A 17,375-nucleotide genomic window follows, 5' to 3' on the forward strand; every position below is an offset into this window, starting at 1 on the left:
ACAATTACAATAAATTTAGTGGAACGAAAATTTTAAATAAAATATCTGATCTTTGTAAAATAATTTAATTTAATATTTAAAATATTTTACAATAATCAATAAAATATATTGATAATAAAATGCTAAGTAAAAGTTTTAAATACATAAAATATATTTCTGAAATTACTTTGATTTTGAAAAGAAACAAAGGAAATATGATTGCAAACAATTAAGATTTAAATTTTACTTTCAGCATATGAATGACAGTTACAGAAAGAAAAACAGACTGTAAATTTCATGCTAAGACCTAATGATTTTTGTAATATTAAAAAATAAGATAAATTTGTCTACTTTTTTGATCTGCTTACGAATATTAATAATTTTGCATACTATAGTATGAAATAATGTAGTCAAAAAGATGTATGCATTATTTTTTGAATGAATTCAGAAGTTAAATTTAAAATCACTGAAGATAAACTGTAAGGTTTAAAAGTACTCAGAAAATAGAATTTTAAAGTAAATGAAACTCTGTAAAAGCATAATAAGTAAGAATAATCAATAAAAACAACATTCAAACCTTCAAGAAGTCAAAAATTTTTAATTGATGTTACATCATTAGCAATTTAAATACAGAGTTATTCTAAATTCTAAAAATACAATCAATTATTCTATTACCATAACAAAAAACATTGTTAATTAATAAACAAGTTAAGATCACTTTTCTGTTTTCATACTTTCTTTTTAAGGTGATATCAGAAAAGCTAAAAAAAAATTGGACAGATGGTAACTCAAAGCAAAGAAAAACTTCAGTTCTCTGGTGATTAATGATGATTTATTAAAAATAATGTATGTTTTCAATATTCCAAAATATCTTTAGAAACAGCACAATTGAATTAAAACATTTTTAAAATTTGTACAAAACATCTGTAAAATAATACACGTTCGGGTCACCAATGTAGGCTGTGGTCGTCAGGCACTATAGTCCTAGACAGACCAAAGCGGTCGGTTCTTGTTAGGCACCAAAAGAAAAAGGTGGGAATTCCTTGATGTTGTTGATGTCACCACCGCACGAGACCCTCTGGCAACATCTGCAGGCATTTGTGACCTTAGTAGCCTTAAAAGATTATAACTGACATTTCTATTTTTTGAAGATGCTCTTCAACTAGGGATATAATACCAAATTCTTTTATCCAGAGTTTCAGAAAAATTATTATTATATAAGGGATAAAACAATCTTTCTGAACAAATTACAGACCAATATCCTTAACGATATATTAAAGGATATTGGTCTGTAATTTGTTGACATAAACCCAAGACCTTTCTTATATAGAAAATCTTCATTAATTCAAACTCGAATAGTTAGAAAACCTGTTAGTAACTGTACCATTCATCCTGTGACAAAGAGATTTACAAGTTAAGGAATTTGGTTAGTTTGAAATTTGAAGTAAAAATTCTGTCTGAACTGTGATATGCATATGTTAAACTTGTTTGTTTATATCAAAGTGCTCCCATACTGTAAGAGAACTACAGATCAAAAACAACTCTAATCTGATCAACATGGCTTTGCTTTTACAGAAACCTATTTTCAGGTGTTACCTTACCCATGGAATATCCTTTTTTCTTTTCATCATGGAATACCTCTTCTAAAATGCAGCTGGGCATGATTGAGCTACAAGTAGTAGATTGAGATATTTGTAGGGCTACATGTTACTAGATTTGGGTGACATACTACTTTTAAGGCTACTTTAAAAATAATTTGGGCTACATTTTGTGAATTCTGTTTTACATTTTATAAAACATATCTGCTAAACTGTGAGGTTCTCCCAGACACATGCTGTTTACTGCAGTTCATTTATATTATTATTAATTAATGAAAATAGCATTTTGTATACATAGTTGAAATTTATTAAGCAAACAGAATACATCAGTTACAAGGCATTTGGCATATTGTACAGAAATATATAAATTTCGGATAATTTAAAACTTGATAATTTGAAGTTGCGATTATTTTGTCCTGTGACTTTCAAACTAACAAGGATTGCTTGTATAACATTTTTAAAAACATACTTCCTTTCAAGAAGGAAATCTAGAGCTTAGCTTGAAATCAATGAACATTTTTACTAAGTTCATCAAACTATCTCTAAAAAGAAATCTTACTATTTTCTTTTTAATTCTATCTAGACCAGAAGCTTTTTTGTTTTGCAAGTGATTGAAAACAAATTCTGGCTCCTCAAGGAAAATTGGTCAACTAGTAATTGACTATAATTATCAGTATATATACCAAAATTAATTACAGAGAGAGGGGGAAAACAAAAAAATTCTAGTGAAATAACAATAGAAATAAACTGCAAAATAATTTTTGTGCCTTAAATTTATTGATCACCTAGCTACAAATTTAATATGCCCCACCCATTCAAAAATAAATTTTGAGATGGTGGTAATTGGTGAGGTTGGGCTGGAAGAGTGTGATAAAAACAATGGTCTTAGGCTACGTCCTACATGGCAGCGTCCAGCGACTGCGGGTGTAAATGCGCTTCCAAGTGGAGCAGACAAACCGATTCAAGCAAATGTGCGCATCCGGAGTAACTGCATTTAGCATGCAGCAACCACCAGATGACACTTCTACACGCACGTGCAGGAAGCAGCTACCAAGCAAGTTTGATCACCGCTTCCAAAGAAGAAAATGGCTGATTTTGTAGATGAATAAAAACAGAATGACAAATAAATTGTGTATATATGTTGTTTGTATACTTTAATTAATAATCCTTTACGTAATTTAATAATTTCCGATTTTGTATAAATGTAACGTTTTAAAAATTACTTTTTTAAACTTATTATTCTATGACAATTCTTTATGTTTGTTATGTATCTAGTTAGTGATAACATTTACCTTTCAAATTTACTGTTTTAATGCTTGTCGTATTTTCCATAGTAGCATTCGACGAGGCCTTCTCGCTGCCATCTTGTAAACAACATGCATCCACTCTGGACAGAAGTTGCTCGCGAGTTGGAAGTGCATACAAAGATTCTTTCTGCCCATGGTTACTGGACGCTGCCACATAGGACATAGCCTTAGTAACTAAAATATATATTTATTGACCCAAGTATTTATAATAATGAAACTGAAATAAACAAAAGATTGCTTGGACTTAAGTTAAGAAAGGTAAGCTTTACAATGGTTGGGGATGGTGTCCTCACAGCACTTGTCTACTGTCAAAGAATATTCATGCCAAATTTGGTGCAGATACTTTGAATGGTATAGAAGCCATTACATAACAATGTACTGTACTGTACATAGATATTTTGACTTTTATATAAATAGAGATTTCCAAAAGTCACCAGAATCTGTGTGCAGTTATTGAATTCTAAAGAGTTAAAGATTTTTGTTTGTTTTGGCTTAAACTTCATGCTTGAAGGTTTAAATGCAGGGTGAAGCTAGTGGAGGTTTGGGGATGCAATGCCCCTCAAACCCCAATTCCAAATGTCAAAAATTCCGCTGATTAGTTAGCAGAGTCATGACAAAATAATATATATATATATACTTTTTCAAAATTAAGAGAAATACAGAAGTATAAAAAGAGGACATGAAGGATGGAGAATGGGCAGCCTTCTTAACTGGCACTTTGTATGAAACTATTGATATCAACTGTAGGGATTAGTCAGAAAAATCAGTCTCCATGTCCCCACAATAATAAATGTCTAAATATGGTCCTGTTTAGTTGTTGTCTAATTTTCTAATACAAATCAGATTGAGCCAATACATCACCAACTGCCGTAAATAATCAGGCTAACTTGGTGATGTATTGGCTTAATGTTATCAGGTTTAGTGAGTGTTTATTTCTAAATCAGAGTGAGAATATTCTCAATCTCAACAAGAAAATGATAAGTATCTATATATAATACATATAAAAAATGAACTTAATATTTAAAAGAATAAGATTTATTAAAAGGACCTACATCATTAGATTAAAATCTAAGTAATAGTCAGATCAATGTGCATAATAATAAAATGTTTTATGTTTAAGGGTTAAAAAATATCTTTAGACACTATAGTGCTTAGTGGTTGGTTTGCTATGTACAGTACAAATTTTTAGCTGGATAAGTTTCTACTACGTTTTACACTTTTAACATAATGTTTTACATACTTTATACATTAATTGAGTAATAATCATAAAAAAATTAGGATGACATTTTATAAATGTTATTCTAATAATGAAAAATGGTGCATTGTTATATAGGATTGCCAGATTTTATCGAGCTATACTAAAAACTACTTAATAATCAGAATCAAAGTAATTTGGTTCTGATTATTTGGTAGAGGTAGGTGGTTAGGTTACCATCTCTTGATAAAATTTATCAAGAGATGGTGACGTAACCACCTACTTCTAACCAAATTACTTTGATTCTAATTATCAAGTAGCTTTAATATAACCTGATTAATATTGTCAAATGATCTGTTGAATTTTAAGTATTGGATTGTTAGAACATCCCACATAACTATAAGTTACAAGTTAAATAAAATTCATTATTTTGCTGTAAATGATACTGTAAAATAAATATTATATTTAAACAAATTTAAATATTAACAACAGGTATTGTTAAGTTTGCAAATTAACTCAATAACAAAAATGAAACAAAACAGAAAGAAAGAAACAATTAATACAAGAAGAAATGAAAAAAATAGTCATTTTATAAATTACAAAGATTATTATTTTAAATCTGAAGATGTCATAAATAACAATAATAGTAAAGCTAAGTTTGTTTCAAATATTAAAAAATAATAATAATAAATAGATTATATGTAACGGGTTAGTTGTTGTTTATCTATATATATATATACGCCTTGCCGGGGTTTGCGATGGCCGGTTGAGTGCCTTTGGGAGGACGTGGGCAATTAATGTGTCCCCAGCCGGCATTGTGATGACAGTCGATGGTGGTACGGTAATCTTATATCAACTGGAGGGGAAGATCGGACCGAAGGTCCGGGTAGCGTAACTGGTAACATGTCTGCACGGATAGCAGAAGTTGCGGGTTCGAATCCCGCTTCGGGCCGATTCTTTTCTTCCAGTTAGGCCTAAATTTATTTAAATTATTTAATTAAAATTCTAATTATTAAATTTAGCAAGAGATGGCGCCTAACGCCTAACTCTAGTAGCAAATTAACTTTAATTATTAATATTACTATAGCCATTTGCTAGCCCGATAATTCGGCAGTTGTTGATGATAATAATAATAAAACTGAAGGAGTAAGAAAAATTTTTTATTCTTAATTCATAACAAAAGTAATATGAAAAAAAATTGTGTAAGATTGTATACTTTGTTAGAGTTTATTGTAAATCTTTATTGAAGAACAAATTTATCATTGATATTCTTGCTAATGATACTTCAGATATTCAGAAATACAGTAGTGTGTCGTTTATCCAAAAGCTGGTCAACCGAAACGTCGGTTAACCGAAAGCTTTTCAGTCAGACTGTGTTGTGCTGAATCGAACATTTTTGATACTAGATTATCTTCCAAAATATAATTTTTTTTGTTTTTATATTTTTCAGTATATTATAGAAATAAAGAAATAATTTTTAACAATACAATAGCCTCGATTATTATTATAAAAATGTTCCTTAGGCTTAAAATCGACGAAAATTCAACACAAAGCGACACGCAACGGAGAAAAATTTCAACATCGGATAGGTTAGTATATTTTTTCGTACATAATCGGTTAACCGAAAAATCAGTTATCAGAACAACCCCAGTCCCCAACTGATTCAGATAAATGACGCTCTACTGTATTTAAAGTTTTAAATAAGCAAAACTTTCCTTTTTTAAAAATATGAATATTTGTAATGTCACAAAACTGTTTATCTCAAGTTTGAAAACGAAGAAAATTACAGAAAATTTAAGACACTTACAGAGATGGTTCCTAATGCCTATTCTTATAAGTTATCTCATCATTATAATTATTAAATTAATATTTGATAATTATTTAATAAATATTAATTTAATTTAAGACAATTATAGTTTCAAATTAAATACATTTCATAATTTTTTGTTAAAATTAGAACTTTGTGATAAATAGCATCAATTGTATTTGTCCTGTTAAAAAAAAACTATCAATAAAATTTTTGTCAAAATATTATTTAGGCAATCAAGATTTAAGGGACGTTATCTGGAAAATATTTAGAATGTGTAATATATTCTCTCTTCATAATAATTACAGAACTACAAATTATCAACTCATTTAATATTTTCAATACTAAGTATAATTTTAATTCATTTACAGTTATAAGTTGTACTTACCTAAAAGGAAATTCATTGATAAAACAATAAGCAGCACCTGAGGTGATGGCCAATAATTCTAAAAGCGTTCCAAAAAAATTTATTCCGGCTGCACTGTTTCCCTTAATTATTTTAACAATCTGTGGAACTTTAACTGTTCAGAATAAAAAAATATATATATACACCTAGTATTTTTATTTTAAAGAAATTAAAAATTTTATATTTAAATTCAATTTATTTTTAATTAAATGCAATATAAATATATAGAAAGCTTAAAAGAAAATGTTAAATTAGGTACAGTTAACTTTTTAATACAAACAAAGGAGGGGGAGGAATCAAGAAAAAGTTGAATTGCCAAAAATTCAATTGATCATTTTTTGAAAACTAAACTAGTTTCAGAAATTTCTGTAAGGCTTAGTACCATTTTGTACATTAAGAAAATACAACTATTTAAGTTTACCAAACCAAAATTTAATTAATAGAGAAAGGTTTTTGGACATTTACTCAGACCAACTTCAGCTCACAATAACATTCAAAAGAGATGCATATCAACTTTCATATATAGCACCCGAGCCTCTTTCTTCAAATGTAATTTTGTCTTTTGAAAATATAGGCCGACAAATTTACACATTAATAAAAAAAAAATACATAAAAAGACTAAAATGTCTTCACTTTTGCCATGTCCAGTGAAAGACCGTTGTTTCTAGTAATTGGACATGGCAAAAGTGAAGACATTTTAGTCTTTTTATGTATTTTTTAGTAATGTCATTCTGTCTTTTCCTTGCACAGCTTTGAGAGATTACTCCACAAATTTGTGTACAGACAACTGATATATAACCATCTTATGTTTTCATTTTTTTTGTTATATACAAAGCATCAATTTTTATTTTTTGTACTGTTCTCACATATTCTCATTTTTTTAATTTTAAATCAAATCTTATCTTTTTACAGAAATAAGAGAATTTAGTTAACATCTAATATTTGTAATAGAGACAAGACATTGCAAGACATTATATGACCAATATTAATTACTTTTAAAAATACAGTGAAATCTCTGATTGTGATATTTTTACAAAAGGCAAAACTCTTCTTAAACAGAATTAAACAGACAGATTTTAATTATAAAGAAAATCTATAACAGTACCAGTTAAATCAAAAAAATCCCACAGTGACCCCTTTCAACTCATAAGTAGTAATGTTCATTTGGGCTGACTTGAAATTAAATAATTTTTGTATCATACAAGAGTACACTTATTGTTCATTATACTAGATAAATTTCAGTGCAGAGGAAAAAAATCAACAAGTAAAAGATTCAAGAATTACTCATTTTCATGAAATGAACATTTTTAAGTGTGCAAACAAGAGTTGCAACAACATGTTGTTGCAACTCTTGTTTGCACACTTTTCAGTGGTAAAATCAAAGCAAAATTTAAGTGGACTTTTGTGTGACCCTAGATATTCAGAAATGTAACTAGGCATGTAAAATGAGTCTCTAATCATATTCTCATATCAAGGAGCACAGAACTGATTGAAAACAAGTGCAACTAGTTTCAGCAAATTATTCTTTGTTGAAATTCTAAACTATTAATTCACAATCAGAACAGTATCATTTGTAAATTGTAAGTACAAGGTGTCTCAAAAGTCTTTTTCAAAAAAAAAAAAAATATTAAAATAATGTATTAATTTAATAAATAAATAAAAAATTTGTAATAAAGTACAGTCCCTGGGAATTTATTTCTTAAAGATAATATTGTCTAAATGTGTTCTGTTATTTTGCTGGCACACTTCTACACGGGAGGCAAAATTTTTGAGAACTGCTTGGCACATGTTCTCCATGATTGCTGCCATTTCTTCTTGGATATTTTGTTTCAACTGATCCAGAAAGGTAGGATATACCTTTCATTTAAGGTAGCCCCACAAGAAAAAATCCATTGGTGTCAAATTAAGGCTATGTAGAGGCCAGTTTATATCACCTCGTCTGGATATCAATTTTCCAGGAAAAACTTCACGAACAATCGGTATAGACATGTTAGACGTGCGAGATGTTGCTCCATCCTGCTGGAACCATGTGTTTTGATTAAAACTGACAAAATCTTGCAAAGCTGGTGTGAAAAAGTTGTTAAATCATCTCCACATATCACTCTGAATTAACAGTTACTGTGCAACCTCTTTGATCTTCGAAAAAGTATAGGTCGATTATTCCTTGCGCCAACATTACAGCCCAAACAGTGACTTTTGGTGAATAAAGTGGCCTCTAGTGTTTAGGTTTTGGATTCGTTGAACTCCAGTAATGGCAGCTTTGCTTGTTAACGTGGCCATTAAGATGAAAATGTGCCTCATCCAAGAATAAAATACTGTTGAAGGACGAAAATCGACCAACCATCTGGTTAGTGAAGTTAAGCCTCTCAGCACCATCAGTTGGCTTTAATTCTTGAACCAACTGTATCTTGTAGGGGTGGAGACACAAGTCTTTACACATTGTGCGATGTAGGGAACTTTTAGGAAGATTTAAGACACTTGCCCTTTTGTGAACAGAGAGAGCGGGAATCGCTCTGACTGGTGTACACTCTCCACATTTTCCTTGCTTGTTGACGACCTTGGTCGCCCTGTCCGAGGTTTGATCATCATCGAACCAGTCTCTTCAAATTTCTGTACCCATGTTTTGATGAGTTGAGTACTCGGTGCTTCATTTATGTGATGCAATTGATAAAGATTACAAAATTTTCGCTGCGCTATAATGGCAAAACTATTGTTTTTGTAAAACTCGCACACACAGCACTTGGTGCTGGATCCAGTGCTGTGGATCTGCAAATACTCAATTAACTTTCTAAATAGTTGCGCAAAAGTCTACGTTGTTGCTTTGCTGCTTTGCTAACTACTACACTGCTACTAATTACTTACTCACTACTTTACTAACACTAATAATTAAATTACTTATAAATAAACTATACCTTAATTAATCAATCCAGCAAAATTTAATAAAATAATAACGTATTCAATCGCTTTTAACGACCTTCCTCAGTTACAAAAAAATACATTAACTATAGAACATAAAATGTGTTTGGAATAAATATAAAAAGAATAGTGCTTAATTACATCCCATTTTTTTAAAACAAGATACATAGATGTACTGCCAGATCTGATAATTTTCGTATTGTATACCGATGTAATCCCACTGTTTTCAAACTTTTAAGAAACGATAAAAAGAAAGAGGATCAGAATTCAACAACGGGTATATATTCGGTGCCTTTACACAACCAACATTTCAATTCCAAGCTTGTTTATGTGGGTGCAACGATGCGCAGTTTAAAACAAAGGCTCAAGAACACAAATATACAATCAGTAAGAATCTTGACAACACTGCGCTGGCATCATACGCCAGACAGAAGGATGTTAACGTCCAATGGGATCAAGCGGCAATTATAAAAACGACGACGAACAGGCAAACGATCAAACATCTTGAGAGATTGGAAATCTGCAAGGCGCACATGACAACTGGTTGTATAAACCATAGAGATGCGGACTCATTGTCTACCATATGGAGATCCTTTTACATTAATTAATGTTATTAACAGACAATGCTGGTTTTGTTGGATCTTATATACAGGGCATTTTTTTAAACTGACAGTACTCAGAGACATCTGTAGAGCAATCAAACAGCCGGACTGTCGCCAAATTTGGGAGAGTGATTAAGACGACATGGGAAAGAGATTCTGCGAAGAAAAAAGTAGTACCCAAATTTGCCGGTAGGGGTGGATTTGGCACTGTTGTAGCAAAACAGCTAAGAATCTGCATAAAATCCAGCTGCAATTAACAAACACACGAATGACTAATCAGACAGAGGTTTCAGTGTAATAACGAAAGTTTAATTAATCAGCAAATAACCTTGTCCCTTCTTCAATGTGATCACCGTCCTGCTGGACAACTCATTGCATCCTGAACACCGTGTTCTCTATGGCCAAACGTAACATGTCCGCAGGAATGTTCATCACAGTTCAAGAAATGTTGTCCTTCAAAGTCATCAAGTTTGGGACACTACCAAGATAGACCCTGGACTTTAAGTAACATGGGGTTAGATCCGGGGAGTGAGGTGGCCATGCAAGTGGAAAAAAGCGACTGATGACCCTTTCTTCAGTGAAGTGCTGGTAGCTTTTTTGCTACAACAGCGCCAAATCCTCCTCTACCAGTGAATTTAGGTATTACTTTTTTCTTCGCGGAATCTCTTTTCCATGTCGTCCTTAGTCACTGTCCCAAATTTGGTGACAGTCCGGCTGTTAGATTGCTCTACAGATGTTTCTGAGTACCGTCAGTTTAAAAAAAACACCCTGTATATATTTTTTCCACTATTTATTTTGTTTATTTATCTATATTTTGTCCGTTTGGGCGTTTTCTGTTAATTTTTATATTTATTCCGAACACATTTTATGTTCTATATTTAATGTTCTATTTTTTTGTAACATTTACTGACTGCACTGTAGCCATTATTTAATAAACAACTTGATATTTAAGCATGCAACCATAATGTGTTTCTAGTATAATGCTACTTTGATCCATTGAACACCTGCACATCTGGATTCTAGTCACAATATTCATTCATGCCAAGAATGAATTCAATCAGATTGTTTTCAGTTCATTTCCGATTTTCAACATAAACCAGTGGGAGTGTGATTTTATGAAACAGAGTATGGAACTTTTTCTTGGAAGCATGAATACAACCATGAGACCTCAAAAATATGTCTACCGTAGATTCACATTTTTAACACCGACACCTAAATTATAAGGTTGCATGAAGATTTCCTTGTATTATTGAATTGCTTCAATGTATGCTGTGAAACAAATTCACATTTGTGTCTGATATTTTCTCTGCTGTTGATTGTTATCTTCATATTGGACAGTTAATTTCATTAATCCACAAAACTTTTGTTTCATTGATTGTTCTGAATGGAAAGAATTAAATTTGAAGTCCCACAATAAATAATAATTTCATACATCTTGTCAAGAAGAATGTAACTTCTGTCATGTTCATCTTTTAACATTTTCAAACAACATTCTTCACTACTTTCATTCACCTAAATATCACTGTCATGATCTTTGAAAAATCTCATATTTTTCAATTAAATCATTAAAGTCATAATCCAGAGTAATGACAACTTCCACTTCATAACTCATAGCGCAGGTTCTTAAATATTTCTTCAACAGAATCAGATACCTTACAATAACTTTGAAGATAACTGTTGTAATCCCAGATTCAGCTTCTGATTCACTAATTTCAAAATTAAGTGTTAATAAGTGACATTTTCAATAAAAACAACAAATTCACTTTTTACCTCACAGCTGGTGGTCTGTGAAAAAGAAAAAAAAAACCAACAAACAATAATCAACATTCAATGTGTTAAAAATTTTCTTTTTGAAGAAGACAACTTTGATACTTTTCCCAGCCCTTTTGTGACCAAAAATTATCTTTTTTATTAATACATAAATTTATATAAATTAGTATTTCTTAATATATGTATAATTTTAGATATCTTTTATTACTTTGTATTATTTTACATTAATTTTTTACAACATGCAGTAACTTTCAGATTCTTGTAATTGCCTCCATCTGCTGTAAGAAGCGTCCTCCACAGCTGAAGTTACATCTGTTATGTCATCAGCTGATCTCTAAAATGATGCATAAAATTTATGAAAATGAGAGTCAGTCTGAATGATCATTACTCGTCGGATTTTTTCATCCACGTCCAATAACTGGGCAAATGCTAAATGAAATAGACCAAAATGTAGCATTGCTAATCTAAAATTTACACAAAAATCTTGGGGTATCATTTTTTGACCAATTGCCATACTTTCCCTCCGTTATATATAACAGAGCCAGGAATGTAAAACTGAAAGGTTGTGTTATAATTTATGAATTTATTTAATAACAGAGTAGATGATTTTTAAAAGTAATTATTTTTATAAATGAAAGAAACAATTAAGTAAGAATTAAATGTTAAGTAAAGCAGTTGTAATTGGAATGTTAAGTAAATAAATCAGATAATATGTAAAAAAGGGATATGTCTTCGTTCTAATTGTTTTAATTAAAACAATTAGAACAAATGGCAATTAAAATAAAAATTGCTTTACATTTTTTTCCCGAAATGTCTTTGATTAAATGAAAAGAAATAGATAATGAAAATCATCACTTTAAAACAGAATGGAGAAATTATTTTTGTTTTCATTTTACTAAATTCAGTAGAACCCTGATCATCCAATGTAACATGAACCTATACTATCTTGGATAACCAAAAACTCATAAAATAAATGGTTGCAGCCACTAGAGATTAAAAATTACAAATATAAAACATTTATATATCACTTTTAAGTCTCTTTCTAAACTTAGTGAACTTAATCACATATAACAACATTTTTCACATCATTTATTTTACAGCTAATACACATATGTATTTTTATTTTTAAAACTATGATATTATTGTAGTTACATTTAAATATGAATGATTTGCCTCACATTAAAGTTAAATGAAAAAAGATAACAGAAACAAATTACTTTGTAATACATGCTATTTTTTTTAAAAAAACCTTTTTTGAATTACAATATAAGAAAAACAGTGTAGGCAAACAGGTTTTGCATTATCCATGGCAAACCTGTAAGTGAATACATTGTTGAGTTGGTTAATTGAGCCTCTAATGTAATAATTTATTCATATGTTTAATCTGCAATGAAGGCCTGTCAGTTAAAGCAGGCAGTCTAAACTGAGACTATGAGACATAATGATTTTCATATAAAATTTTCCTCAATTCAAAATCGAAACCCACCTGAACCTGTTACCAGTGTTGTCAAAAAGACAAAAAAACGTGAATGTTTTCTAACTTAATAGTTCTTCTTCAGACAAAAAACGGAAGCGACGGAACGCAGAAAAATAGAACATTGAAGTTTAAACGGAATTTGAACAGACGTCTCGTTAAAATAGTCATATTGGACATGAGACAAGAAAACTTAATATTATGTGGACCTTTTGCAATATAAGAAAAATGCACAGAAGCTTTATTGAAAGTATCATGGATTTAAACAGAAAACACTAATCTTTCACTCATGTTGAAATGATTATATAATATACTTTGGAAACTGTAAAAGTAACAAAAAGGGAAATAAACAAAATATTTCATCACATAATATAGTGATGCTGTTGTAAACTCTCAAACAATTTGGCTGATCAATTATTTGTTGAAATGAAGACATATAGATACTTTTCTTTAGCCATAGATGAAACTTCAGATTGCACAAACAGTCCAGCTTGCAATTTTTAAGGGTTTTTAATGTTAATACATTTGCTGAAACTGATAACTCTACATAGACAAACAACAGGATATATAATTTTTAATGAAGTTTTAACATTATCATCTTACAAAAAATTTAAACTGTAAATGTTAATTTCATCACAACAGACAAATTTCAGCCATGATATTGAACAAAATGGTCTTGTTGGCAGACTTAAAGAAATAATTGTATGGTCTTTTATATCAATGATATAGAACAATTGTATCATTGTATCATACATATTGCAACATTATGTTCAAAACTAATTAGTCCTTAATTTTCTTCTTACTAAAATGAAGAAATTGGTTAACATTTTGTAATCAAAATCAACACTCACACAGGCAGCTAAAACAATTTTTGAAAGAGGGTGATGATGAGTTCATAACCATCTGAAATAGTTATAAACAGGTCAAGTAAAAGAAGAATGTTGAGAAGAATTTGGAATTTAAAAAGTACAATTTTGAGTTATTTTTTGCATCATGTTAAAGAAATTGATAAAATATTTTCAAACTATTTTGTTTTGAATAATTCCCATTATCTTTTCAATCTAGCATTTTTAGATGCTAGTTTTCTTACATTAATAATTTAAACATTGGTCCCCAAGGATAAGGTAAAAGCATCAGTAAACTACGAATCTATACAAAGTTTAAATAAAAACCTTGAGTTTTTCTTTCAGGATATAAGTAGTAATAAATGAATCTGTTTTTCTTTTCAATTCTTAGAAATTTTCCAAATAAAATAATGATTATATATAAAACTGGTACAATACAATATTAGTATTGTTAAACTGAAAAGTGCATTCAAGTAAATTTTTGAAACATATGCTACAATTTGTCAGTCCTCCGACTATAAAAACCATAACTGAATGTATGGAAGAAAGAGCGATTTAACAACTTATGAACGTGAAAAAGTTTAAATTGGAAATGTGATGTGTGAATTTATAACAAATTCAAGACTTACTAAATTATTTAAGTCTTGCATTAAACTCTAATAGTTTAATTGGGTAGTATCACACTGACTAAGTTGATGAGGAGTTTATTAATTCATCATATGAGCCCATTTACATAAATTACATTTTTCTTCATGAAAGCTAATATATTTACGTAAATGGGTGTATATGATTAATTGATAAATTCCTCGTCAACTTAGTCAGTGTGATAAACCCTAAAATTTTAATTGTGCAGTAACACAAAAATTGTAATAGTTATTATATTACTATAGCTTTTTGCCCCTATTATTATTTAAGTCTGTTCACTTCACACAATTTATGACAGAGCTACATAATAACAATAAATATCCCAGAGTTATGATAGTGGTTATAAAAATTTTTAATGTTTGGATCAACTTGGATTTGTGAAATTACCTTCAGGACATTAACATTCATACAGAAGCTCACTTGCAGATGAAAATACAAAATACCAAGAATCACACTAAAAAACATGAGCTGAATTACAGGAAAATAATGACAAACTGGAAGTGCTACTTTTTTCATTGGCTGATAGCTGGTCCACCAGCAAATTCAAAGTGGCCCTTTAATTATAAAGCCCTGCAATCTGCTTTTAGTATAAAAAAAAAGCAGAAGGTATATCATTGCATTTTACTTTAGTTTTTTTTTTCATGCCGAAAATGTATAAAACTCAAATTTTTGTACATGAAAATGAGTTTACAGCTTTAAAAGTGTGTACAAAAGAGAAAGTTGTCCAAAAGTCAAGGAATGTCTATCCTTGGACATAAAACAAGGGTGATATAAAAAATGTAACTAAAATACAAAATTAATATAAAAACAATTTGAAATATCTAATTGTTATAAAAAAGTATAAATAATTTACTAGTAAAATAGTTTCCTGGTTATATCCTCTACAAAGACGTTAAAAGAATCTCAAATAAAGTGTAAAATAATTTGTTTACATAATCAAATAATAATTGTCATAATTATGACAATTGATTATGTAAACAAATTATTGGTTATCTACCTAAAATTATATAGGCATAGATTCAGGATAGGTCACTTGGTCATACATCCTCTTCTTGTTTTTCAGAGAATATACAGTATATCAATGGTTTAATACAGTAATTTTCAACCAGTGTACTGTGAGAGGATTGTAGGTGTGCTGCAAAAATTTTTGAAGGTTATTAAATATATTACTTTTGTAAGAAGCCCAATAAACAATAAATATACATGTCAAAATTAAATAGATTCGAACATACACCTAAGCACTAATTTTCCAGCAAATAATATATATACTGTTCCAGTTTTTTGAGGAAGTTCTATTCAGTGTCAAAATTAAAACCTCTTTAAATTGATTATATGAGTTTTTCATTGTTATAATAAATGAACATATATGGTAGAGTCCCGTACAACGTGCAAATAAAGAAAGCAACAACCCAATGGCATAGCGAGGGGGGTGCAAGGGGTGTATCATGCCCTGGGTGCCACCCAAATGGTCTCCAAGACAAACTATATGTGTTTCTGGAGAAGGGAGGGTGTGCCAACAAAGTGTCGTGCCCTGGGCGCCAGTTATGTTTGCTACGCCACTGCAACAACCCTCGAATTTTGTCAATTAGAGGTATATATTTTTTCAACTTATAGGCCAATGTTTAAACTTTCATAAATCATGTAATAATGCAGGTTTCGATAACGCAATTTCCTATAATGAGTAATGAATCCCCACGTTGTATGGGACTCTACTGTACATAATGTAATAAAAAAAATATATATTTATAAGCAAAATTATATATGCATAACACCATGTTATTTCTTAAAATTGAAAACGTATCCACAATTGTCCATATTTAGTTCAAATTATTTTAACTTAGAAATAGCAAGACATTGGGCAAGTTTCTAAAAGCAATCATCATGCCACTTTTAAATGCAAGTTAAGTCTTAATGTTAATTGCTTTTCTTATGTAAATGAAAAATTATTAATTTAAATAACTACTGTTGTAACCTGCTGCTATTTTGAGGAACAATAATCCTGTTTTATTTAATTAACAATAAACATAGTCAAAAAGAATTAGGTTAAGTGGCAGGTAATATGGCAATAGAATTTTTACAAACACAATTTTAAATAATGTGATTTTTTCCACATAAATTTAATTATAGGTTCAAGTGTGCCTTGAGATAAAAAAGATTGAAAAATACTGGTTTAATTGCTGCTTTTCTATAACCTAATTTTATATTTATTTTTTAAATTAATTTTTAAAATTAATAAATTGGTCCAAATATCTATATAAAACATTAAAAATATATATAAGATACCAATATAATTATTTTTGTTATAAATAAAGTGAAAATGCTGAGTGTCGGTTTTTATTTAAAATAAAAAGCACGATAAGGGTGACCTTAGCATTTATTCTAATACTGATCATTCAGAAATTTTTGTTGACAATATAAGTAGATATGCTTAATCATATGACAAAATAAAATTTTCCCCTTGTAATTAAGTGCATTTTAAAACTAACATATATAAAAGTACGAAGGTCATTCTAAAAGTATTGAATGCTTATTTCTCTAGATATTTTTATTTAAGATAATGAAACAAAACTTATTTTACAACACATATGATACCTTAGCTATTTTTATACGTAGTCACCATACAAATTTAAACATTTGTCAAAGCGTATCACCAACTTTTCTATGCCTTCTGCACACTCAGTTACCGCCAAGTTCTTGAATCGGTCATTAACGGCCTCTTTCAGTTCGTTGTCATTTCCATAGTGATTCCCGGCCAAAAAATCCTTCAATTTTGGGAAAAGATGGTAATTACTCAGTGCTGTCCAGGCTATAAGGAGGATGTTCAAAAACAT

At 29.9% G+C, this 17,375-nt stretch overlaps 1 protein-coding gene across 2 annotated transcripts in view; it reads right to left on the reverse strand.

Moving 5' to 3' along the window:
• LOC136980449 (mannose-P-dolichol utilization defect 1 protein homolog) overlaps nucleotides 1-17,375 on the reverse strand; it is a 63,447-nt gene that overhangs the window by 32,611 nt on the left and 13,461 nt on the right. For both annotated transcript variants that reach the window (XM_067276555.1, XM_067276556.1), the window contains one exon: nucleotides 6,275-6,407. In XM_067276555.1, the coding sequence (XP_067132656.1) occupies nucleotides 6,275-6,407 (133 nt within the window). The remainder of the gene's footprint in view (nucleotides 1-6,274; nucleotides 6,408-17,375) is intronic.

This window comes from Centruroides vittatus, unplaced genomic scaffold (genome assembly GCF_030686945.1).
Source record: "Centruroides vittatus isolate TY-2023 unplaced genomic scaffold, ASM3068694v2 contig_7, whole genome shotgun sequence".
NCBI lineage: Eukaryota > Metazoa > Arthropoda > Arachnida > Scorpiones > Buthidae > Centruroides > Centruroides vittatus.